Source organism: Falco biarmicus, chromosome 13 (genome assembly GCF_023638135.1).
Source record: "Falco biarmicus isolate bFalBia1 chromosome 13, bFalBia1.pri, whole genome shotgun sequence".
Taxonomy (NCBI): domain Eukaryota; kingdom Metazoa; phylum Chordata; class Aves; order Falconiformes; family Falconidae; genus Falco; species Falco biarmicus.
Genome location: NC_079300.1, coordinates 20,610,365 through 20,636,493, shown reverse-complemented (window position 1 = coordinate 20,636,493; position 26,129 = coordinate 20,610,365). Strand labels below are relative to the sequence as shown.

General features: G+C 43.6%; 2 protein-coding genes across 2 annotated transcripts in view; one reads left to right on the top strand and one right to left on the bottom strand.

The window, feature by feature from the left end:
* The window catches only part of SGPP2 (sphingosine-1-phosphate phosphatase 2), a 42,083-nt gene extending 34,621 nt beyond the window's left edge, over positions 1-7,462 (top strand). The window contains exon 5 of the mRNA XM_056359145.1: positions 1,562-7,462. Within this exon, the coding sequence (XP_056215120.1) occupies positions 1,562-2,107 (546 nt within the window). The 3' untranslated portion in view covers positions 2,108-7,462. The remainder of the gene's footprint in view (positions 1-1,561) is intronic.
* A 2,221-nt stretch (positions 7,463-9,683) lies between these two features.
* FARSB (phenylalanyl-tRNA synthetase subunit beta) overlaps positions 9,684-26,129 on the bottom strand; it is a 42,605-nt gene continuing 26,159 nt past the window's right edge. The window contains exon 17 of the mRNA XM_056357941.1: positions 9,684-10,372. Coding sequence (XP_056213916.1) covers positions 10,221-10,372 — 152 coding nt within the window. The 3' untranslated portion in view covers positions 9,684-10,220. The remainder of the gene's footprint in view (positions 10,373-26,129) is intronic.

Below are 26,129 nucleotides of genomic sequence, written 5' to 3'. Positions count from 1 at the left end.
GTGTTTGGTTAAATGTCTTTAACTAGAACAGAAAAGCACATAAACAGCTTTTGAGGTTCACTCCTTCATCACACGTGGAGGGAGTATTGAGGTGTCAGGACTTTTTCTTCTAATATGAGGTGGACAAATAGAGGGGTGGGGGATGGAGTTGGACAGTGGTGATGGGATTTCTGAGCATCAGTGCTGGGTGCAGCCCCCAGCTCTTCCCTGTTGATGTAGTTACTTAGTGCTGGGCCAAAACATGCCTTTGTGGTGAAGTTATCATCTAAAAATTGCTATCAAAAGATGATTATTATGAAATATTATTGACATCTAATGGTATTTTACATATTAGATACCTGTGAACAACTTTGTGTGTTTCCATGGCTATCCTTGTGTCATGGATGAGGGAATAAATGTAAGTGGACATTTGTATTAGGAATATGCAAAATGGCTCTGGGAGTTGCTTAAAGGCAAATGTTCTGTGAATCTATTGCCTGGAAGTTGTAAACAGCTAAAATTCAGCCATACTGGAGCAATGCATTTACCAGAAAGTCATAAAATATTTCTGTTGTGAAGAAGTCCCCTCATTCCTGCCTAACTGTAAGGGAAATTCTCATTAAAAGTCATTTTAGACTGTGACGAAGCATGGTAGTGGTCAGCTGTCATGACTTGGTGAAGAAGATACTGTCCTGAGCAGAGGACGTTTCTGTCTGTGATTATTTCATGGTCAGACTGCAAACTGCTGCCTCCTGCGCGATGCTTGGAGTGCTGCACAGGGAAACTTGTTATTTTGCTTTTTCTCTGGCTGCTCTCACATGGGCAGCTTTTATTAGGGGTTACCTCTTGTCTCCTTTCCCAGCCTCGCGGATGGCAACAATCAAGTGCTCAAAACACCTTATTTACCCCTGTTAATAAATTAGGGTTTAACTATGCGCTTGCCTCGGGCTCATTACTGCAAGCCGGATTTCATAGGCTTAGGCAACAGATTTCTCGATGTGTTCCTGCCCGGCGGTGCTACCTCTTGCCGCAGCCGGCAGAAGTCGTGGCACGCACCGCGTCCTGCGGCTCTGTGCTTTCCTCCCCTGGAGCTGCTGGTCCTGGATGGGGTGCGTGTTTCTGACAAAAGAGATGGAGAGGAAACAAGCGATTTCATCAGATTCTACTGATATGATGACATGACTTTAGGATTATGGGACGGGAAGGGTTTGGATGAATGCAGCTTACCGTGATGTTGCCCCTGGGATGGAGTTGTGCATGTGCCTTTTCCATGGAAGTTGTAGGAGGAGAGTGCCCTTAGAACACGGAAGCAGGTGAGGGGAAGGATCTCACTTGTTCAGGGGAAAAATATGGGTCAATATGTCCGAAATACGGAGAAGGCCACGGTCAGGTTCAGGTCATGATTTGTTTAGCACAGGCTTCAGGTTGTCACTGCACATGGGCAGTGCCATGGCTGTGAATTCAGGGCATTCCTCTGCTGCTGCTTGGCCACAAATGCAGATCCTGGTCTTTTATCTTCACTCAAGAATATCTGTTTCACCTTCCAGGTCTCACAAAACTTTTAAATGTGATCTCTTTGCAGGACGTCATCGGTGGAGCGCTGATTTCGGCTGTGCTGCTCGTGCTCTTGTATCCTGTGTGGGACGTGATAGATCACTTGCTGTTAACTAGTCCCTTCTGTCCACTGCTTTCCATAGTCGTGCCTCTTGTCTTATGTTACAACTACCCCAAACTAGACTACTACAGCCCTACCAGGGGAGACACCACTACTATCTTAGGAGCAGGAGCTGGAGCAACAGTGGGATTTTGGTTAAATAACCGGTATGCTGCTCCAGCCTACACCAGTGAAAATTTTCAGCTTGGATTTCCTCTGCTCACCGGTAAAATAGTGGTGGTGGTGCTGGCCAGGTTCTTCGTAGGGATCATTATTGTCTTGCTGACACGCCAGCTCATGAAGAGTGTGGTCCTTGGCATGCTGGGTTATCGGTACAAGTTTCCCATCCGTGACCTGGAAGCCCGGAGGCGACTAGAAGTTGAAGTGCCGTATAAATTTATAACGTACTCCTCAGTTGGCTTCAGCGCGACCGTGGTTGTGCCAGTGCTGCACAAGATGTTGGGACTGATGTGAGCGCGGCACCTTCCTCACCAAGGGACCTGTGGCACCACCAGGTCAGAGATGTGATGAGTCGATCAAGGCTGGTAACTTGATCGAGAAGTGTTTTGTGCCTTTCTGCACTGGTGTGGTGGGTTGACCCTAGCTGGATGCCAGGTGCCCACCAATGCCACTTTATTACTCCCCTCCTCAGCTGGACAGGGGAGAGAAAATGTAGCAAAAGGCTCGTGGGTCGAAATAAGGTCAGGGAGAGATCACTCAGCATTTACTGTCATGGGCAAAACAGGCTCGACTTGGGGAAAAATTAATTTATCACCAATCAAATCAGAGTAAGATAGTGAGAAATAAACCCAAATCTTAGAAACACCTTCCCCCCACCCATCCCTCCTTCCTGGGCACAATTTCACTCCCAAATTCTCTACCTCCTGCCCCCAGCATTCAGGGGGATGGGAATGGGGGCTGCCGTCAATCCATCACATGCTGTCTCTGCTGCTCCTTCCCCCTCAGCGGGAGGGTCCTCACACTGCCCCTGCTCCGGCCTAGGGTCCCTCTCATGGGGCCACAGGTCCTGCCAGCAAACCTGCTTCAGCATGGGCTTCCCATGGGGTCACAGCCTCCTTTGGGCATCCACCCCGGGCTGCAGGTGGGGATCTGCCCCCCGCTGACCCCCATGGGCTGGGGGCACAGCCTGCCTCGCCGTGGGCTCCGCCGTGGGCTGCTGGGGAATGTCTGCTCCGGCTCCTGGAGCCCCCCCTGCCCTGCCCTGGGGGGCTGAGCTGTTGCTCCCACGTATGCTCACTCCTCTGCGGTGGCAATAGCTCTTGCACGGGGGTTTTGCCCCCCTGCTTGAACCCGTTATCCCGGTGGCGCCTCCGCCATGGCGGCTGGGTGGGCCTTGGCCAGCGGTGGGTCCGTCTGGGAGCTGGCATTGGCTCTGTGGGCACGGGGGGGCTTCTGGCAGCTCCTCACAGAAGCCACCCCTGTAGCTTCCCCCGCTACCACGACCTTGCTGTGCAAACCCAGTACGACTGGCCTGAGATACCCCGTTTGTAGGGGTCACGGGAATTGCTGCACGCAAACATCCCTGGGTTAGAGATCGCTGACCCCGCTGTGTCCCACAATTAGCGACCCCTGGCCCAGGTGACTAAAGCTGCCAAGCACAGAGCGCAAAGCCAGGATCCCAGCTGGAGCAGCAGCGGCGGCTGGCTCGCCAGGGGGTTGGGGTGCGGGGAAGCGTGGCTGTGCCCGTGGGACGCCGGCCCCGCGGGTCCCGCTGCCTGCCTGGGGGCTGCTCCTGCCGGGGCGGGAGGGCAAGCCGGGGAGGGGCTCGCTTTGGGGAGCGAGCGGCTGGTGGGGTGGGGAGAGAAGCGACCAGCCAAGAGCGAAGCGCCGTCCCCGGGGCGCGCAGAGCTCTGTCTGCACCCTGCTGTCCCTGGGGGCAAAGGAAGAGTGGCTGAAAGCGGGAAGGTGAGGCGGAGGTGGAAGGAGGTGGGGGCTCTACGAGTGCTGGCGCTTTCCCGCTGTCAGGCTTTGGCAGGAGCATCCTGCTGGCCAGGGTGGCAGGTTTATTCAACAGCCAGTGTCAGCAGAGATCAGAACAGCCACACGTGGCTATGGCTGAGCATTTCCCTAAAGAAATCTGGTGATTATTGTATTTATCACTTGTCATAGTGCCTTCTGATGGCACTGCTAGACCTGGCTAGTTCCGTGTGTGTTGTAGTGCGTTTTATCTACTGCAATCCCCAACCTCCCCCAAAAAACCCCAAGAAACAACCCCCAAAAAGTAAAACAGAAGAAATAAAAATCCAACACAAAACATTTTAAGTGATTTGTAACAGATTTATCTTGGCTATTAATAAGAAAGCCTCCACTAAAAGATCCTTTGCCTACATACAACCGAGTAGAGGAGCGGAGTTGTTACCCCAGTGTTGAGGCTTGCGTTCACACTGTTTAACTCTTGATTTAGCTGCCCTGTGTAGGGGATGGGACAGAGTCCTTCCTATCGTGCAGGGGTGACAAACAGCGTCCTTAAAACTGCGTTGTGGAGGGAGCTGAGTGGTGACTCCGGTGACCCCAACGTGTGGCGATGATAAGATGCCATCATTTTGTGGTGCTGCACAGCATTACGGTTGGTCTTCCGTGCATCTTGCAATACCATGTATACACTTGTAGGGCAGCAGCTGAGGCACGTTCATAGGAGGGTCCTCGCTATAACTCAGGCTGCTTATTTTAAAAATATATTTGTTTCTGCTATTGGACCAATGAGCTGTTGAGAAATACAGCGGTGAATGTGGTCTGCTTGGCTAGAAAAATATAACACGCTATGGCCGTGGAGCTTCAGGCATGGCCCCTGTGCCTTCCCTGGTAGAATGTACAGTGAAAGCCAGGTTTCTAACCACGTGCGCTTGTCTTCTTGGCTACAAGAAAAATTAACCTGAAGAATGTAAAGGAGGTGCTTTGCCATCGTTTAACTGCTTAGGTAGATATACTCAAGTTCCCAAAATGTAGCTGGGAGTTTTGTCTGAGGAGCGGGAGGCTGAAAGAGCTGCACGATTTTAAAGCCAGGTCGGTAGTCTCTAGAAGAAATGCAGGCAGAAATTCTAACCATTTTTAGATTTGCCCAGGCTACGGACAGACTGTTTTAAATCAGTCTGTGAGGACTTTACATGTGCATGCAAACAGCTTCAACCAGTGTTTCAACAGGGCACGTGCCCCTTGGTGAGCACTGGACTCAGGCCACCAAAGCCACAGGGTCCCATCCTTAGTCTTCCTCCCTCCCACACACCGCAGAAGCACTGCCATCAGGCTTTAAAACACCTTTAAAATATCTTCTGTTACAAGTGCTTTATGTTGTACAGCTGCGTGGCAGAGCTGAAGCCCCGTGGAGGTGCCACATCACAGCGGATGGGACCAAAATTGGGAAAAAACTTGGCAGCAAGCTGTTTTAAGCTGTTGGGGTGGAATCAGTTGGTCCTAAGAAAGGCACAGTTTGACAGGTACATTCATGCAGTTTTACGTGTAAAATTTCTGTTCTGAATCACAGCTATTTTATGCTATGAAGATTTTATAAGTTATATATAAATGCTTGGATTAAGAAAGTATGTGCACAGGTATTTTTTTATAGTATTCACCTGCATGTGATTCATGCAATAAATGCAAACTGTATTTGGTTCAAATGTAAAAATAAACCTATTTTGCAATACCTGCTGTTGCTCTGTTCATTTTGCACCCTCTGTTGCTACTTGTAAATGATTGATCCAAGGGGAATGAGTCACAGTTTAAAAAGCTTCCCAGATGCAACCGCCCACCTCTCTTCCCAAGCTGGCCCGCTTGCAGCCCGGTGTCCCCTGCTCAGTCTAGCTGTGAGCTTCGGCTCCTTTGGGCTTAGCAACAACAACCTACTTTTTTAAAAACATTAAAAAAAAAAAAAAAAGACTACTGAGCTACTCACAACTATTTGTTACGTCCTTTGCAAATGGAAATGCATGAATTGCCGTGTCATTAGTTATGGGGGACACTTGGGTGCCTGTAATCTTCACCTGCAATATCTAATAGACTAAAGAGTTAATTGAAAGCTAAATTGGATTTTAAATTAATATATGCAATTGTAGCATGACATCCCATAAACCACAGAATATTTCATGTTTATTGAGGAGCCTAACAGGGTTATGTCAGCAAGGATGTGTATTTGAAACCGGCTGGGACCATGTCCTCCCCTCAGCACCATGCCCTGCCTGGAGGTGGTGTGCCCCTGGGCCCCCAAGTGCCCACAGCTGATGGGGGTGAGCCCCGATTGCTGCAGCATCCCTGGGCTGCTGGGATCACGTGAGGCTTTCAGCTGGGCTTTGGGCTGAGGTTTTGCTTGTGGGAAGCTCGCAGAACTGCAGCTGTTCCTGCAGGGCCAGGCTTGAAGAGGCAAGTGGTCTGACAAGGTAAGACACGACACCCCTTCCATATTTCATTAGCCTGAAGCACCAGGTCCTTGCTGCAAATCCGTGTGTGTCTTTGCTGTCTTTGGAAATGCTCCCCACCGCTTCATCCCCGCAGTCATGCAATGCTCCCTACCTCTGCATCTGCAGCACGATGGTAGAAAATGAGGTTTTGTGGCCGGTTTGTTGGTTATGTTCTGTACTCAGTAGCATAAAGGTATCAGCTGAATCCTCTTGTGTATGTGGTACGAGTTTTAGAGTAAGACACTGCCTTTGATGTGAGCAGGGTAGGAGATAACTTCCAGGTATGGAGCATCAGCCTAGGAGCCCGGGCTGTTGACTTCTCAGTGCTGAACGGTACGTCCTGGTCCAGCCCTGCAGCTCTCCATCCTGTGGCTTTCTTCAGCCGGACGGGCGGTACCAAGACAGGCTTCCTAGGTGTGCCCTTGTTCTGCTGTCAGGAGGGATGCAGCTTGTATCTCGCCCTGAGCTTAGTCCGCTCTGTCCTGCCTTGAGGCTGCCTTCTGCTGCGCTCACTCTGCAAACCGCTTCCTGGACACGTGGCCGATCCAGGCTTCTCCTGTCGCAGGGCATCTCTGTGTGCCAGTCCCCCAGCGCCGAACCAGCTACTCTGGCAGCAGCCAAATGTTATTGCACCCCTTGGCAGGTATTAAAAACCAACCTAACAGTAATTGTCATGACCACAGTGTCCTAATCCACCCAAGTTTCTGTGTAAAACTACAAGTTAGCTTGCACCTTGCTTTTCTGGATACAGGTGATTTAATTCAGGGGATGGAAGGAAAGAAAATGGTCTGTTTCAGCTTTAACCCTTCTAATGTGTGCTGCAAGTAGAAATTCGGGAACATGGGTACGTCTCTGAGCAGGGTGGAAGTGCAGCTTGCTACAGGTGGGATATTGCACATTTGCTAAAACATGTAAAGCATGACCCTCGTTTGCTCCCACCGAGCTCCTGCTCCCGTCGGAGCGCATCGCTTCCTGCTGTCTGCGGGACTGTGCTCACTGCTCAGCCTGCAGCAACCGCCACCCCGCTCGCCCTCCCTCAGCCCGGCTCAGTTTCAAGGTTGCTGGGCGGTCAGAGGTGTCGTGTGTGCCCGAGGCCGTGATCCCCACGGCAGCCTTCCAGCAGCGCCTGTTGCTTTTGCCCGGGCTATTCCATACTCGCCTGTGAAACCCAGAAGGGTTTGAATTGGGAGCAGGTACACCACCAGCCCGGAGATGGGAAGAGTCCCACGTGCTGCTTTTACACCAACGCTCTCGCTCAGCAGCCACAGTGACTTGCCAGTGCGGAGCCCTGCGGCGGGGAGCTGGAGCCAGGCTGTCGCAGGGGTTCTGCTGTTTGGAAAAGCACCTTTGCAGCACCAAAGCACAGCAAGGACAAACCCAGGAGTTGGTACTCCTGTCCAGCTGAACGGCACCCAGCAGTCACCCAGGCAGCACCAGCTCTGACCTCTCCGTCACTGGCTCTCCAGCCCTTTGCGCTCGTGTTCAGAGCCTGAGCGATGACCCAGCACCCACAGCCAGAAGGAACAGGCCAAAAGTAATTCATAATTGGGGACCACTAGTGAAAAAGCCAACTTCAGCTCTTCCTTAAAAAAAATAAATAATAAACCGGCCTTCAAAAGATGTTCAACAATTGCTCAAAGTCACCACCATCGGCAGACAATGTTCCTTTGCCAGAGACCACAGCTACTGCAAAGGGTAAAAGCAAAATTGTAATGCTCCCAGCAGCGCTCTCTAGCACAAAGCTGTGTTTGATAACTTGATTATTGAATACAGCTATGAGCAAGGTGTAAGTATCAGATAATTGGTGCTGGGCTACAAAAGACAGTGCCCTGCAATAAATACACTAGGTTTGTATAAAGTGTCCCACTCATCAGGATTCACAGCTAATCCTGAGCACAGCACTAGGGCAAAGCTTGAATTTCAGAGCTACAGCAGCCCCCGCAAGGCGGCTGGCACCGCATCGAGCCGTGCGAGGAGTCGGTGGCTCTGAAGAGGCTTTTTAACCTTCTTCTCGATTCTCTTCCTCTACTTTTAGCAAGCAATGCTGCTTCCCCAGGACAGAGCTAATGTCCCACTTGTGGAGCACTTAGCTATCACCACACGGGCCACTGGTATGAAAAAGAAGTGATCCCTAAAAGCCTCACAGCACATACCACTGCAGTTCAAACCCTTAGTCCCAGCCTAATCTGGTCTTTACACTCAAAGGACAGTAAATTCACAGGAGAATTTGGACACCCAAAGAGTCAGAAAATCTTGTGTAGAGAAATATATTTAGTGCACGCAAATATGCCTGTACTCTGCTGAAATGCAAATCTGCCTTATTGTCATCCTAATCCCCATGCATGACACACTAATAAACAGGGGGGGTTAATACTTACCATCTGCGTTACAGATTGCTTCCCACACTGTGAGCTTGCTTGGTTACAGTTGTGTAGGCATCACGGAGAGATATATCCTGCAAACGACAAGCTGGCTAATCCCTTGGGAGACTTTAAAATGTGAGCTGCAGTTTTCTCACTCTCCATGGGCACTGGAGTCAGTCGTGCAACGTATGGCAATAGCTATATTCTCATTTCACGTCTGTCATGCAGAGATAATTAAAATCTACACTTCCATCTGAGGGGAACCGCACGGTTTCCAGATGAGTAACTGTAGTGCATTTTTCATACTGGATTAACACTTGCACCAAAAAGCCTTGCCTGTTGCCCTCCCACCTGTTAAGATTACCAATAGGGCTACTATTGAAAAGCCATCGATCATCGATCTAGCGATGGGGGTCTGTGCAGACATGCAGCTCATAAAACTGTGAGTTTACCTCACCCTCACCATTGCACGTCTCTGTTCTCAGTGAGATGGTCGTTGCACCGCCCTTCGCCAGCATCACCCAGATATCCAGTCTTGGACAGTCCCCTCCTGGGAGAAGGGGCTACCCGGCTCTCGGAATGGAAACGAGCCACAGCATATTGGCCTGATGAAAAATTCTCGCTATTGTTAGGCTGCAACATTAGCAATGGCTATAATATTGCAAATGAGGGATAGCCAGCTTCTTTAGCAAGCCAGTAAAGAGCCTCCTTCAGTGTACTGAGCTGGCCACCCACTCACTGACATTACAGCAGAGAGGATGTATGGGGCATTGCCGTGCTGGACGGAGCTTCTCAGTTTCCCAGACAGTGGAGGCACAGTGCGCCAGGCTGCAGCATAACCGCTGCCAGAAAGCCACCTAGAAGGAAAAGCCTGACCTGCAAGAGGTTCTCATATATTGTCAGGGGCAAAACTGCAAGAAAAGTAAAACTCCTGAATACTGCACGGTCCCTGCCGTGCAGCTGGGGTCCAGAAAGCCACTGGCGGGGCTATGTGAGTGCAGCGGGACCACGCAAACTTCTGCAGACAAATATGCCAGCCTCAGTCGGACAAAGGCTTTGATATTTTTCAGCTCCTCATGCAAAAGACCACTGGCATATGCTCTTAAATGCATTTCCCCAATTTGGTTTGGAGCTTCAAAAACCACTAGCCTTACATCAACCATGAAAAAATTTAATTCCACCCCCTTGCCTTTCTGAATTTAGAATGATAAAGGATCAACAGTTATGTCTAGAGTAGGGAAGCAGATATTACACACATCTTGCTTACAAAATAGCTCTGGTTTTCATGAAACAAGTTTATTTTCCTCCCCCAGCCACTGATGAGCACATGACAACCGTACAGAATAAAAGCTCAACTCCTTAGTTCTGCTCACATTCACTCAACATTTGCTCTAATCAATTATCTTATTTCATGCAGTAAGAAAAGAATGAGATTCCTGTTATGCAGCCATAATCAGTTACAGTATGAAGCTGTGTCTGTGGAACATTTCTGATTTTGAAAACTAATCATGTGCTCTGCCATTACATTTCTCTTGTAAAACACTGGGCTTTTACCCAACTTTTTTTCTCCCCCCGCCCCCCTGCCCTTCAAAAACATTGAGGGCACAGTCTAGTCCAAGATGCCACATTCTTACCCTGCAGAAGCTAGCCAAATTGCACTGTAAGGGACATATTCACCCAGGGAGACAGGCTCTGTTTTTCTAGTTTATTGGAACATAAAAGCGTAAGAGGATGTCCCTGCAGAGGAAGACAAAAGAGCAGAGGGCGGTGCATGTGACAGCGGATGGCTGTAGGAGGATAAAAGTCCCGTCTTCACAGGAAGGGCTCGATATTGATCTCTAGGGCAGAGCACGGCATGGTGAGCTCAAACTTGGTGATAACATCGGGATGTAGGACTCCAAGTTTCCCAACGCTTTGACCTTTGGCAAAGATCTCAGCACAGCGACCAGGAAAAAAAGCAGAGCCTGTAAAGAAAGTAAGAGAAAAATCAATATTTCTTTGGGCCAAAGAAGTCAATAGGCATTTAACATGGAGAACAAAGCTCTGGGTACTAAACCATTCTCTGTGCCGAGGCGCTAAGAAGGGGCTCTCACTTTCATGCATTAACAGTCATCACGATTGATAGAGAACGAGGAAACAATTTGAGTTAAAAATAAAATGTGAAGCCCACAGCACAGGCATTTTTCACACTCCAGTTGTTTTGACTAAGTCACTCCTGAAATAGAAATTAGCACAGATAAGTTGAGTCAGAGGGCTACTGAAATGAAGAACTTTCGCAAGCTTTAGGCTATTTAACACCTGAATGTTTCCCACCTTAGTCTGTCTAAGGAAATAAAGCTTGCTGTCATCTAAGGGGTAAGTAGGCATGTCACGCTTGATTACATGTCACGTAATTAGAAATAACCTACATTCCTCATCTGCAGAAGAGCTTTAAAGCAGTTTCATATACACTGTAAAACTATGGAACAATGAACAGCTGAAAGGAAGTCATCCTCCTCTTCCCTCAAACCAAGACCCAAGTTTTGTATGTTATTTGGGAGTTTAAAAAAAAAAAAAGAGAAAAATAAAATAGTTGAACTGGCCATATAGAACTTGGAGGAGCTGTGCAGACTTTTTCATGGAAAGCTTTTTCTACCTGGGAACTCATCTGTGCATGGTGGCTATACCAGCAACACATTCAAGCTTGTCTATAGCAGCTACGCTTGCAGGTTTTTTCTCTCTGCTCCAAGGTGAGTGGCATTGAGACCTGATAGCCCTTCAAAAGACAAAACCTTCTGAAGCCACCTCTTTCATAGCAAGCGTGTGGAAGCAAGGCATAGTGTGCAGGACCTCCCAGATGCTGCTGTGAACTCAAAGGAGGGAAGGGGAGAGGATGAAACAAGGTCACTGAATCCTACAGATCCTCCTGTAGAAAGTCACTTCCACCGTGTTTTTAATGCTACTGCCCTTGCAAAGAGGGAAGGGATCTTTACTAGATTTCCACTCAGAAGTTAAACAAGTCAGCAGGGACAGCACTGGGGACCAGTCAGCCTTCCTGCCCTCACCCCTTGGTCTGCATTTTTATTTCAATAGGCTAAAATCCAACATGGCACCTTCTTCAAGAGCTAGTTATTGGGTATGCGTGAGGTTGCGTCAGTGCGGATGAGAAACACCCCATCTCTGCTTGCTTCTGTGCCAGTATGAAGGCAACAGCTGAGGAGCTGCTTCTAGTCCTGCTCCCTGCCTGCCACTGCCGTGGCACTCAGCCCTTCAGCATCCTCTGCATCCTGCAAAAGGATCACAAGAACCCCCTAACAGCCACTTACTCTCAGATTGCTCCAAATGCTATTTAAGGTTCAGGATCAGCCCAGGACATTTTACTGTGTTTACAAGGAGCTATTTAAAAAAAGGCAATAAAGGGCCAAATTAACCTCAAACCTCAGGAATATTTTCATGACACTCTGACCACTAGCGGTCAAGCCCAGAGATATATTCTTTGTTAGCTCCGCAACGGAAACAGTTCATTTAAGAAGTGTCTCCTGCAAGGTCTGTAGTTACAACTTGCAGCTACAAGAATAAGAATGGCAATTTAGTCTTTTTCCTGTCCAACTTGCTGCAAGTACGGCTGCCTTGTGAAATCTGACGGCAGTAGTAAACGATCACAATAACATTACCTAAAGGCTGTTTTAAACAAATGTTCAGAACCAGTATCTCTTAAATCATCCAGTTCCAGTCTTAGCTACGAGCGCAAACCAGCTGCTTACACTGGATGTACAAAAGTGATCTAGCCCCTGGGTGTTACTGGCACGTGACTCTAACCAAACAGGCTGGCCACTGCCAAGCTGCACTATTCAAAACAAGTGTTAAAATAAAACTTGACACAACAAATTTAGGAAAGAAACAAATGCCACACATACAGATCACTCTGCAGATTGTGGGTGAAAACGTAACCCAAAAATAAAGTACCCTTGTAGTCAGTGGTAAAGGCTTTCCTATTTGTGAATAAAGCTGGTATTGTACACCAAGGATGTGTGCAGCACACAGTGATGTTCTTTTAGAAACTTGACTGTAAGCTTAAACTTGCACAAGAGCAAGAACCAAGCAGAAGTTAATAATATTGGCATGGTACCCCACTATAAAATTATAGAAAAAAAGAGCTTTGACAATATGGTTAGTTAAAAAGCTGTGAGTCTGACTTGTCTGCTCTTCTGAGCTGCCTTGTGTGTAGCCTTAGGAAAGTTACTTCATCTTTTTGCACATGTAGACCCAATTATATCATGAGACTTAACTATTTTTAAACTTTTTGTAGACATCTGGATGGGGTCTAAAATAATACTGCACTCAGTCAATCTATCAAAGGCAGTTTCCAAGATCTGTGCCACTTCCCACTGTGTGAAACAATTTTATGTTTTCAGGCCCAAGAAGTGCTCTGCTATCTGGGCCATCACCTGCTGTCGGTCTCCCAGGTAGAAGTTAGGCAGAAGGCAGACAGGCGGCGGGGGGACCTGAAGCCTTACCCAGCCCTCATCCACCCCTACTGACCTTCCCTAGAAAGTTACCTTCAGTAGAAGGTCCCTTGTGTTTAACCAACTAACACGGATTTGTGATAAACTGATAGCAATTCATGGTATTATTTTGCAAGCTATGAAATATCTTTGTGATTATGGCATAAAGCAAAGAGTTACGTTAGCTAGGATCTGAACACTGAGAAGATTTATCCCTTCTTACCATAAGCTTCGTAGCACAAGTGAACTGAATCAGTCAATCACCACTGCCAGAAGGGAGGTGGTGTCTCTCCACCTGGAGAGGGGAGGAGTGTGGGACGAGCTGTTGATTTGGTTGAAGCCTTTACCATGAAACCATAATTCAGCGTGCTCTGAATACGCTGCTCCAGGCTATGGGTATTTTCATTCATTCAGCCGTATTTTCCATCTCATATGCAGCAACTGATGCTGGACCATGATGTTATTTTACTTTGCGCTTCCTTGCAGCGAAGAGGTAAATATATAATTAATAAAGGGGGAATATTTAGCTCCCCGCGGCGCAGGAAGCAGGACTTTCAAATCACCTCTCCGTTTCTAGTTAGCTAACCCTGAAATGTTGGTTACTTCACAGTGCAGTCACTAGTGTGCCCAGTGCTTTGCAGACGTGGTGCTTGCAGGGTATAATTCTGTGACTGAAAAGATCAGACGGTAAACAAATAAAAATGAAAGAACCTGTTAAAAGCTTTAGGGTCCCCATCTGTCCAGCTAACACTTGGCCCTTGCACCAAAGAAATACGAGCTGAGGAATAGGTTTACAGAGTTTATGAACTCTGGTTAATAATGAAACTATTATTATGATAATTGGCTGCACTACAGAACGCTTCAAAGTATGTTCCTGCCTGCCAAAAGGGCCTCCAGACTGCATGCCACAGATGGGGAACCTGAGGTCTTCCTCATCGTAGTGACTCTTCCTTTGACCATGCACGTGGTAAGGGAAGGAGGTTGGCTCACGCCTGAGACCGGGTGTTGTTGGTCCTTGTTCTCTCTGTCAGGGCACCAGAATTTAGAGTCAATGTAAATTTCAGATAAAAAAATTCAGACATTGAAAGGGAAGCACGTGAAGAAAGAAAAACTCAGAAGAAACATGAACAATCTGAGTAGAAAGGGGGGAAAAAAAGAGAACCGAGCATTTTGCAGCCGGGGGGAAAGCTTTGTCTGACGGACCAGCCATGGCTAGAAAAGGAGACCTGAGCTAAAGGAGCCTCACTGTGCTGAGGACAAGCCACAGGCTGCAGGAGGAGCCGAGCAACCCTCAGAGCAGGACAGCAGACCAGAGGATTTGTTAAAATAACCACGAAACAAAGGTAAGGATTATTTTTTTTCCCCTCAGATTTGTATTTCTTGTATTATCAAGTAAATAGCAACGGTGGTTTAGGTTTCTAGCAAAGCCTGTGTTACGATCTGGACTATCGTGTCAACTCTTGAAGTAATATATAAAATTTTAGAGTGAGTCAAGGCTGTGCGAAAGATGTGCTTGTGCTACTTGCATATATGGGGAATCAGCAAAAAATGCACACAGCATTATCTTGTTAGAATAAATCACGCCGTAAGTTGAAGTCCAGTGCTCTTAAGGTTCAATAAAGTCTTGAAGCCAAAAGGAGTCCAAAGGGCGCCTTCCCAGAAAAGCTAACAGCTGGACCCACCGCTTTTGAGCAGGAGTTCAAAGCAGACAACACTGTTTGTCCTGTCTGTGTATGCAGGAACATCAGGAATGGTATCATCATCATAACATCAGACCATGCTCTTCCTGAAGAAAGCTTGCACTAGTCAAGTGGCCACCAAAGCACACCTTGAGGCACCGTTACCAGTTTGCTGCTGCTGCAATCATATTGAAGGGCTACTCTTGCAGGACTGGGTGGTGGTACCATCAAGTACATTGCAAGCCAAAATTCATTTGGAAATTGTAGTTTACTATACCATCAGATTTAGGGATAACAGATTTATGGCTCTTGATATAGTTAATCCTTTCTGCTCCGCACACAGATAGTACTTTATAAACTTCACCTTGAAATCTAGTCAGAGATCGTACTGTCCTTGCTGATAGAGACCTACACAATGCCAGAGGAAGCCAGAAGGTGTAGCGATGGAAATGCAGCTCTTAATATGTCAAGATTATAATTGGTAGTTAGGAGAAGGGGTGGGGTGAAATACAATATGTGTTCCTAAAGAAGAGATGCCAAAGCCAGCCATGTCTTATGCTGATATACTACATGGAAGCGAAACACAAAAGCTACTTCTCGTGCCTGCAAGTAAGAATTTAATTTCCAGTGTTCAGTGATGTAGAAATAATACCTTTAATTAAAGCTTCTGTAGCATGTCCTCAAAATCTGTAATTGCCTCTCTGTACTCAGGCAACAGGGCCACTGTGGTTGCTTTGGGGTAATTCTTTGGCCAATAATCCAATAGAGCATGTAGTCTTTAGCACATTTTCTGGCTAATTGACCCTCAAAGAGCTCTGAGTTCCCTGTGCTCTTTGTTGTCAAACACCTTGCACAGTTTCTTTTCTCTACCTTAACTCTCCCTCCTTTTTCAAAAAGAAATAGATTAAAGTAGTATTATAGGCCTACAGTTGCGTTAAGCCTTCAAACCCACTCACTCGTTCCTATAATTTGAAGGAACATCGGAAGCTGAAGCTTAAGAGGGTAATACAGCAGAGCTCATCTGGCCTCCAAAGTCTTTCATCTTAATTCTCCATCCCCTCAGTCACTCCAGCTGCCCTTTCACTACCTCATACTGACTCAGATGGTGAAGTATTTTACCTGTGCTACATTAGACAGAATTTAGTTTTGTGAGGGTAGATGTTGTTTTTCTTTTTAGGATCAGGTTATCCACGTTTTTGACTAATTCTTTCTTTTGGCAGATAAGCTCAAATGCAAAGACACAGGACGTTATCAGACCAGACAGCATTTTAAATGGCAACTACTTTTTTTTTTGCCCATGTAGACAGTGCAGTCAGGCTCCCAGAACCTCATGCAAAGCAACAGCAACCTCAAAATCATATCTTGTGATGGGATGATTTAATTCCAGGTAATTTAAAAAATCACAGACATCTCAAATTTTGCATGATTTTTGGAACCTACTGACAGACCAATTGCTCTTTTAAGTTGTACGTTGTCAGCAGTTCTTCCTCCATATACTCTCATGCCCAGAAAAAACACACTTTGGGATCAGTGGGATATTTATTAACTTTAGTTTCCTTGTTTGTAACTCCTGACCAAAGCAGTGCCAGAACAACCTCCACTGCCCAGATCACACCAAACTGTAATGGCATGTCAGGAAAGACACATCAGTACAATCAAATTTAAGATAAGCACCTGAGATTTAATCCCCCCTCAGCCAAGAAAATAATTAATGCTTGAAAAGATGACAGAAGAAATAGCTGTATGATATGAATTAATATATTATCTGTCTAAAGGGACTCTTTCGTTCTGATTTCTTCCAATGTTTTTTCAAAAGCCTCCACATACAGGGCATAGCAGAGGAGCGTAAAGGGACAATCAATTATTTACCTGAACTGGTACACTGGATATCCAAAAATAGAGTTGGCTACTGGAGTCCTCGTGCAGACAATGAGGCTAGGGAATATGGAGAATCATCCACAGATTTGCAGTGGTCAGCCAATTAATCATCTTCTCGTGTTACAGCTAAGTCAACGGCTGCATTTTTATTAACTTGAATCTCAGGGAGGGTGTGAGGAAAAACTAATTCTTCTATCTCATAAGAACCCTCATACACAAGCCTACAACTGAACATACTCAATTCTGCATTTGACTGCATTTAAGACTATTTAGGGATCAATGATACTGTTCCACAAATAAAAAATTACCATACGCTGCAAGCAGTGTGGAAACAATCATAACGCTGCTTGGGTCCAGAGTCAGCTTTGTTAGTCATGCTCAGGTGTGCTGCAGTGACGAACTGGTGTAGCCAGCAATCTCTTTCCTTCCTTTGCCTTGAGAACAGAGACCAGCACAGGCTTCTAGGCTAGATTTATTCTTCATTCTTGCTGTAGAGTGCCCCAGGAGCTTTTAACAGAGGATGTTTGGTGCGGCTGGGTGTCAGGAACTAGTTCAAGAATGTAATAGGTTTGGAGCTCTTCATTCGCCTCTGTTATTCTCAGGATTACAGCAGTGTCAGACACTTAAGAATCTTATTTGGGTAAAACCACTGTGTTCCTCCTGCCTTTCCTATTGGAAGGTAATATTTGGGTGATTGCTGAGGCTAAGGAAAGCAGACATTTTGAATCATTGATCTGGGTAACAGGTTCGCACACATTCCGTGCTTGGAGTATCAGGGTGACTGCTGAATAATGCATACAGAAAAACTTAAGTAGGAAACCTAGAAAGAAGTCTATCAAATTCCATGTATTTTTCTAGGAATCAGTATTTTGTATAAAGCTCAATAAATTTGCATTTGTGTGGCAGTTGTGAGAAACAGCAATTCTACACTGGAATCTAACTGTACTGTAGAGTTACCATTACATAGCTAATCTTTGCTTTTAGGCCAGTTTTATCTGATTTATCTGAAATGTTATACTTCGTCCTGTCTAGAAGTCACAAACCTAAGCTGATGTTGTCACAGCTATTATAAAAGTCGAGAATTCCTAACCCCCAATAAAGCTTTCCTTTTTTTTTTTTTTTTTTTTTTATAAGATGTCTTGCTATTTCACTTGAGGTAGAGAAAAGAAAGCTTTGAATATTAAAACCCTTAATTTCTTCCTGTTCCATGACTGGTTTTAATCCTCTTTAAAAATCTAAAGGAATAATTCCTCCTTGCAAACACCAGAATCTGTCAGAAACTAGGAAACAATAAGCCATGTTCTTTATGGTAGGGGGTATAACATACTCTATGCACAGTCAGGCAGCAGATTTAGATGTTAAGCTTGCTTTCATACAAGCACTACAGAATAACGCGAACCAGCACTAGGTCAGTCTGCAAGTCTACTTTAGTGTGTTGTGTTTAGTTTGCATGTTGTTTATTCACTTCGTGTCCTAGACTAAGCCGTCTCCCCTCCCAATGCCTTGACATTACTTGCTGGGATAAATAACAGCCACCTGAGGTTATGCCTTCACAGCCACCACATTTCATGCCTTTCAAAAAACGACTTGACAAACTAGCATGGAACCACACATAATTAAACGATGAATCCCAGCAGTCACTGGAACTGTTAATCACTTAGTTTTAGCAGCTCAGAGTTCTGTTGTGAACCAACGCCGCACGCTGCACCGCTAGGAGCAGAGGGGCTGGAACTGGCCGGGGGTGAGCGAGCCCGGGACCAGAAGCAATACTGGGTGTGCACCAAGCATGGCTGTCCTGCTGCGGGACCCAAACACGGAGGGTCTGCGCCCAGTGCATGTACTGGGTTGGGTCTGCACTAGCTCATCATTCCTCTGCTTATCGTCCCTTTTCTAGTACGTACACCACAAGCAAAGGTAAAGTCAATTGCCCCACCACGGGCAACAGAAATACTAATCTTGGGATCTGGCGTTCACGTTGATCTAAAAGTCTTGAGCTAAAATCTTGCAAATTCCTGTTTAAAATTGTATTGCATAAATGTACGTTAGAAAATGTATGCAAGATTAAATTTGAAGCACCTTCTGCCTCCATAGCACAGTTCAAACTGGATCACAGAACTGTTTGACTATGAGCTATAAACTTGACCTGATCACAATTGCTAGCATTAACATTATTAATTTGTTGTGAAAATGGAAGCATACAGACACTTAGTTGGCCTCTAGCCATAGCAGGCTGTGCAGGAGGTGAAAACGGAATCGAAGGATGCAGCTGTGACACCAGCCAAGTGGGGCTTCACCACAGAAGTGGCACAAGCAGACTCGCACCCTGCCCCTCACCGCTTAGATCACTGATCCCGTTCACTGAGAAAGGAGATGGCTTGGATGAATAATTTCTTTTCTAGAGGAAGGCTTTGCAACATTGAAAATGTAGTCTGTGATTTTGAAATAGAAAATTATTTTTTAATGTAAGGAAAGAGCCAGAAAAATGGAGATGACCTAATTCTAGATACTGGGAGCTGTATCAGACATTTAAAACTCTTGATGCAAGGAAGATTTTTATCTGTTAGACTTGTTATGATGTACGATTAACACAGATAGTTGCCTTGGGGGGGGGCACAGACAAATTAAAACTCTGAACAGGCCTTCTCAGTAAAGGAACAGCAGGAGAGCAAAGACTTGATGTCAGGGGGAAGAAATTTACACCTTGAGCTTAGGAACACAAATGCTAATCTAATCATCTAGATGGTTCTGGCAGTTGACAAAAACTAATAGAAAATGAAAAGTCTGTCAGGAGAAATGCTACTAATTCTTGGAGCATCCCTAATCTGTCAGAATGAAATGCAACGGGAAGAAGAACATCGCAATCTTTATTAGTTAGCACTGGCGAAAAGAGGAAGGTAGCTCGTGTCTCTTGACAGGTTGACTGGACACCCCTCCCCAGAACAGCTTTGCAGTTACCATAGATTTTTCCTCCCATACTTACACAACAGGAAACATACTTCTAAATGAGTCAGTTCAAAGGAGTTTCTTTTCTGAAATAATCTTCTGAATTTGAGAAACAAATATTTTCTTTGTTCTGTTATTGAACTTTATTTCATGTGTGGTGGAAAAAGTGTGTCAAACATGATTTGGTGATGAAAGCTTAAAAGACAAAGAAGTCTAAGCCCGTCAAACCTTTTATTATCCCATACTGTGCTAAAATAATGTAAGTTTCCTCCAACTGATACAGCTTTTTTTGGGATAAGGGTTGTGCAAACAGATTATACTTGGAGGGTATTGGGAAGGAACATTCAAAAACTTTCAGGAGAGGAGCTGAAATGACCATATGAATGGAAAAAGCCCTCCCTAAACTCACATCTAATAGCCTCTTTTCATAATAAAAATCAATTGTATTACAAAGCTAATGAAGAGAGCTTTTTGTCTTATGACAAAGACAGACCTATTTCCAGAACCAAACTGTGGATTTTGTCACAGCCTCTTCATGTTGGTTAGCCTAACTGCACCACTTGCAACAGCAAGACACTTCTGAGATGTCCAGTGGTACAGCCCACTGCCAAATTCTGATAAATCAGGTTTATCCGGAGAAACTTCAAACACTGTAGACTCCCACTTTGGCTAATTAAATAATATAAGCCACTCTCCTGGTTCATATCTTTGCCAGGTACCTCCTTGGGTGTTAATCCAGTTACAACCAAATTTGAGGCATCAGCACTAGTGTGGGAAGATACCTGATAAGACAAAAATAAACTTGGCCTAAATTTGTAGGGATTTAGTTCCTGCAGATCTGAAGCTCTGTATTTAAAGAACAGGAATAAAGAGCACAAATAACAGACAATTAAAGGGACATTAAGTGAGCAGCCACACCCACTTTATTAGATAATAGAATTTTGTTATAACTGTAGTTCTTCACTTAACTAAGCTCCTTTGATGCTACAGGAAAAACTGCTCAAGAGAAAAGGATGAGAAATTAATTAGAATTTCATTAGATTTCAAAGTAGTGGCCAACACTGGAAAAGCCAGAAGAACTAGTGAGAAGCATCCAATTTTGCAAGATGACTTATAATTAAGCCACTGTAATGATCGGTGCTGGAACTGCTGAAACACCTTGCAGAAGGTAACAGGGTACTAAAGTCAGTTCGATTTAAAAAGACTGTCCTTACCTCTTAGTGTTGTTAATTCATGAAACCGACTACGAGGGTAAGTAAGAAAAAAACCCAACAAACAAAAACCAACCCCAAAACAAAACCACACCACCTCACAATAACGGAAAAATAGGAGTGGAAGACTGGGAAATCTTAACAATTTGATAAATAAGTAGTACTAGTTTCACAACAAAAACTGGGAACATTTTTGGCTAAAATTGTACCTATATTTAGTGCTGAAGTGAAAGCGGTCAAAACAGACAAAAATGAGAGAAATAAATTGCACTTCATAAAATGTGATTAACAACAGTGGCTGAAAATTCATCAAGGAAATTGTATAAATCAAGAAATACTAATGACTGGCAGCAATAAAGATGCATTATAAAGATTTTTTTAAGAATACTGGAAACAAATTGTAGATAGAGTACTTTCATCTGCTAACAGGCCTGGTTGAACTTTTTATGTGAGACAGAAATGTGTAAGTTTTTTGTAAATGTTTCTTTTCATCTGGGGGAAAAATAGTTATTTTTGAATATAGTAAAGGTGTCTTCCAGTCTACTGAAAAAATGAAGAATATGTTTGGTTACATCTACCAGGACTAGGATGTTTCTCAGACGCTAGGAGTCATGGGCACCAGAATTATGGTGCGATTCGCAAAGCAAATACCCTGCCTGCTGCTGTTAACTTATAGTAACAATAGATGGAACCCTGTAGTTCCAGAAGAATGTTAATGTGGTGCTAGTATTCCAAGGTGGATGACCTAGATTGATCCTAGGTGAGAAAAAAAATTAATTGGGAATTGGTAAATGTGAAATCCAGAGGACTTGAATACAGTCAATTACCAGCTGATATGTTTTTATTGAAAATAGATGTCAAACAAATCTGATTATCTACCAAACTTGTAATTTGAAAGACTGTAAATACAAGGTGCAATAGCACCTATAAAGTATCAAATTTTGAATGCCAATTAAATGGATTAAGAATCGACTGATACCTTCTAGCATGTCACAAATGATATTTGCAGGCTTCATAGTAAAACTGGCCCGTTTCCTTTAGTTATCTATGAGTAAATACACAATTATTGGCATTCACGAACAATGCAATGGCTGCCAAGACAGGCAACTGAAAGGCCAGGATTGCCATTAAGAGCAATCAAGCTATAGTTTCTTAAAATAAAACGGGTATTAATAAAGCCAAGTTCAACATGGGCACTAAACATCTGTGTATATTAGTCTCCCAATTTAAACTGCTCACCAGAGATAAATGCCAGTGTTCAATTCTATACATGTAACTCAGAATTAGTCCCAGACCTCTCTCCTCTTGTATGCGAATTGAAGCTCACAGTCTAAATCTTCTTTTGAAGTTGTTTGTTGTATAATTATTATTATAAAAGCAAATGTTTATTGATGTTCTTAGTTATGGAGATAACTATTACCTCTAATTTCACAGCTAAACCTTACTAAATGAGAAGCTATTACTATGATTTACTGTGGAATTAAAATTTTCTACACTTTGCCACACCTTTCATTTAATTAAATAAGGGCAGTAAAAAGAAAGTGCGATTTCTCCCCCTTCTTTTTTCCTGAAAGACAACTGTCAATTACTGAAGGAAGCAAGACTTAGTATGCATTTATTAAGTAAACATTTATGTTGAAGACAAACAGGCTGCCTTCTCAGCTTTACTAAGCTGTTGATTACCCTAAAAGCATGAATGGCATGAACATTTACCTAAAAAAATAAACAGTCCAGGAGTTAGCTGCAATTCACAAGAATCAATAACGTACAAAAAAAGTAGCTCATGTCACAAGCTCACACTATTCAGCCATTGTTGTTTTCACTTGAATGAAGGACGTTCCATCAAATATCAGTTCTGTCATGGAAGGTAGTGGGGCAGAGAGTGAAGCAGTATTGATGCACAGATTTTACAATAAAGTTTTCTGTGAACCTATCAAATTGCTTCGTTTTCATAGACTATGGATATTGTTTTCCTTTTTCAAACAGTTTGTGCCCCATTAATTCCCTTTTGCAAAGTACAGGCTCTCAAAGTACTGCAAAACTAGGGTTTCTTTCCTTAAATAACGGACAGTAATTCTAAATGTTACGATGCAAGTGAGGATAATTATACCTTGCACTTCACAGTGCTCCTTTGAAGCCTGCGATACAGAATCCACTGTCAGTGCTTACTAAGCCCTCTTCTCTTTATAGCCTAAGCAAGACATTACTATGGACCCAAATCCCATGATTAACATCACCTCCTGTGATCATGGTTCTGATTTCTGAAAGAAAATAGTCATCTCAGATGGTCAGTCAGAAGCACAAGATGACCAAGACGTTGCAGAAAACATGCCCATTCCTGCAGAGATTAAAACCTGAAATTAAGAATACCTTGCAATATAATTATCAGAATGCCTCTAGTTTTCAATTCAAGGGAACTGAGAATAAGTGAACTAGAAATTAAATGATTTTATTAAATTACCTGACAATACGTGACCAAATTTGTTGGGTCTTTCTACCCATATTTTTATTTTTTAGAAAGTTTTATTTTACTTTGTTTACCTCCTAAACATACACATCCATACTGATTATTTATTAATGGTACGGAACTGGCTAAAGTTTCAAGAGTGTTATGTACAAAATTTTATTATGGAGCACATACAAATTTGAGGATTGATGAAATAATCGTACTCTTGTCAATCCAAGTTTGGTTACAGATGCCTAAGATATAAAACAAGGAAAAAAGCAAAATGCTTTTCTAGGCCAGTAACTGTAGGATTCACCAATGTATCGAGGAGTCTATCCTGTGCATTTTAAAACAATGGGTAGCATATCACAGTTCTGTCTTTGAAACTTCATGATTTTGTGTATTTAGTGGTAGTAAGAAAAAAAAAGTTCTATTCGCTGTAAGAAAGCAAAAAACATTGAGTGCCAAATATATGCTGAAATCCTTGAATTCAGTCACTCAAACCCCTCTCTTCCTTAGGGCTGCTCTAAACAGCTCTTCTCCATTTATTACCTAGCTCAGATTACACCAAAGCATAGTGCAAAGGCCAGGGGAACATCACAATTTCACCCATATTTTCTAGCATCTGCACTTTTTTTCACAGGTGTTGCTATAAAGGCAAAAAGGCTCTGACCTTAAGGTCAAATCATAGGGCACTTAGGTGTTGGTAGAACAGAAGGAGCTTAAATAACCATGATTTGCACATATGGACCAAACAGGACTCTAGTACAGGCATTTCATTTTTCAAAGTGAATTTTGCAAACAGGCAAATATGTGCCAAATACATCTCTATCTATTATTCGTTGTTCATTTAAAACAACATTTTCCCCTGCATTGTTTTACAGTAATCACAGGAACTATTTTAATCAGTTAACACAAGAAATAAAACCAACCGGACTAAAACTCTTCCCTTATACTCTGTTGCTTACTAGTCTCAAGTTTTGTTTAAAAACACATACAGAAAAAGTATCTACGGTCTTTCTAAATCAGAGTCATAGTAGAAACCCATTTGTCAGTGTAAAAAATTTTAATTTGGCGCAGGCAATAAAAAAAAGCATGCTCCATAAAGATGCATCTAAAAATTCATGCCATGTGTAATGTCCTGATTTAACTGGCACTGATCTTCTGAATTATGTTGGTATCCTGCAGTCTCTTAAGATGTTACAGGATATCTTCTTTTCACTAAGCAATTGACCTTACTCCATCATCTGCTGACATTTTCTCTCACACATGCTTAATTGACAGACTGCAAAGCAAGTTAAAAAAAAACAAACTAAAACAACAAAAAAACCCCAAATAAAATCCCCCAGGCTACTTTGACTTCCAACCATCTCCGCAGTGAAGTAAGTGGTGCAGTGACACTGTATTCACTATGGCACTAGAGTATCAGCCATCCGCATTGTTACCAAGGTTAAATTCCAATGTCAGGAGAACTGCAAGGAATCTACACACCAGCCATGGAGAGCTTCTGAATCACTCGTGAAACAGAAAGTAGAAGGCACTTTTTTTTTGTCTATAGCCAAAAGCCACAAACTGCTTGTAATATATTGCATATGACAAGACATAATCCATCCTTTACACTAAATGCATTGTGGAGTAATGTCATGGGAATGTAGGGATCTTGAATGGGCATTAAAAATCCTACAGCATCAGGAAAACTAAACAGCACTATATCTAGAAATAGCTTCTTCACTGTGTTAGGGTTATTTTTTGAGGGTTTTTTTTTCCAGTTTCTCGAAACTAGTAACTGAAATGGAATACAAACCACTTGCAAATGTCTTCCATACTAAAGCAAACTCTTGATATGTCTATTCAAAAATGAGCTACAGAAGAGTTTTGAAAAGGGATCTTAGCTTTTCAGTTTGGCTTCAATGACAGCTCAGTACCCACCTCCTAGAGGGTCCTCTAACACTCTTACCCCCTTCCTCCAAATAAGAAGCTTTACTATTACCTGTTTTATGCTTGGTAGAATTAGAACAAGAAGTAACAAAGAGACATGGTTTAAACGTTCCTCTGGTCAACCTGGGAATCCTATTAACAATATTCTAATAAACCCTTTGAAAGTCCGCCTAAATAACACTGAGCAAAATAGTACTTTGTTAAAAAACAGGAGAAAACAAAAATGTCAATCTGTGACACAAATACGCATTAAAGCGGTAGGAGACCACTTAGTTGAAGTGTTCTGTTTGGCATTGTGGCAGCGCGCTGCAAAACAGGGAGACATCTAACAATTTTTCATTAAATTTCTATGAAATGGCAAGCTCAGTCAGGCTGTCAGGGATTCCTGTGAGTGCCACTGGTTCCGCTAAGTGCAGAATGGAGGCATTTCTTCAAGCTGAGTCAATTTGAGTCAGTGTCTCATATCTCTGAACACCAAAGTATGCTGTATAAGTAGAATCATAGCTGCTATCCCTTCAGTCTTCTTTTTCTATATTGTATTTACTACGCTTATTTTAGATAGCAGGATAGCTTAGCTGCTGATGCTTGCTCTCTTGCATCAGCCTATGGTCTCTCGGTGAAGTAATGGGGTCAACCTGCTTGCTTTCTCTCTTACATGTATATGCACATACACAGAGGAGATTCTGCACTTAAGGATGTTATTTTTAATTCATGTGCAGCTCACCCTGTATGGAGAAGGAAGAGGGCTGTTACACAACTACTTGTCTAAGCAGCAGGTTCAGTCTCAAAGACAGCAGGTCTTTGAATAAAGGACATAAAAGGCATATATCTTCATATCAATAAAAGGTACATATGAATAAAAGTTATAAACTAAAAGATCAGGTGTAAAAAGTTGTCTTTTCCAGACACTGTTAGCCAAAGAGAATACAGTGGGTATCTGGCATATTCATCATTCTAGTCAATTCTTACCTACTCAGGCAATCAGCAGATTGATTAATTGTAAACAATCAATGAAGCTCATGGCATATGCTTTACTGTAAGTCTCCTTAAAAAGCTGTCAACTCACAATTTATATAAAACTTCTAAAAATAGGTCACAGAAAGACAGCAATCCCGTTTTACAATCAGTGAATGCAGTTAATG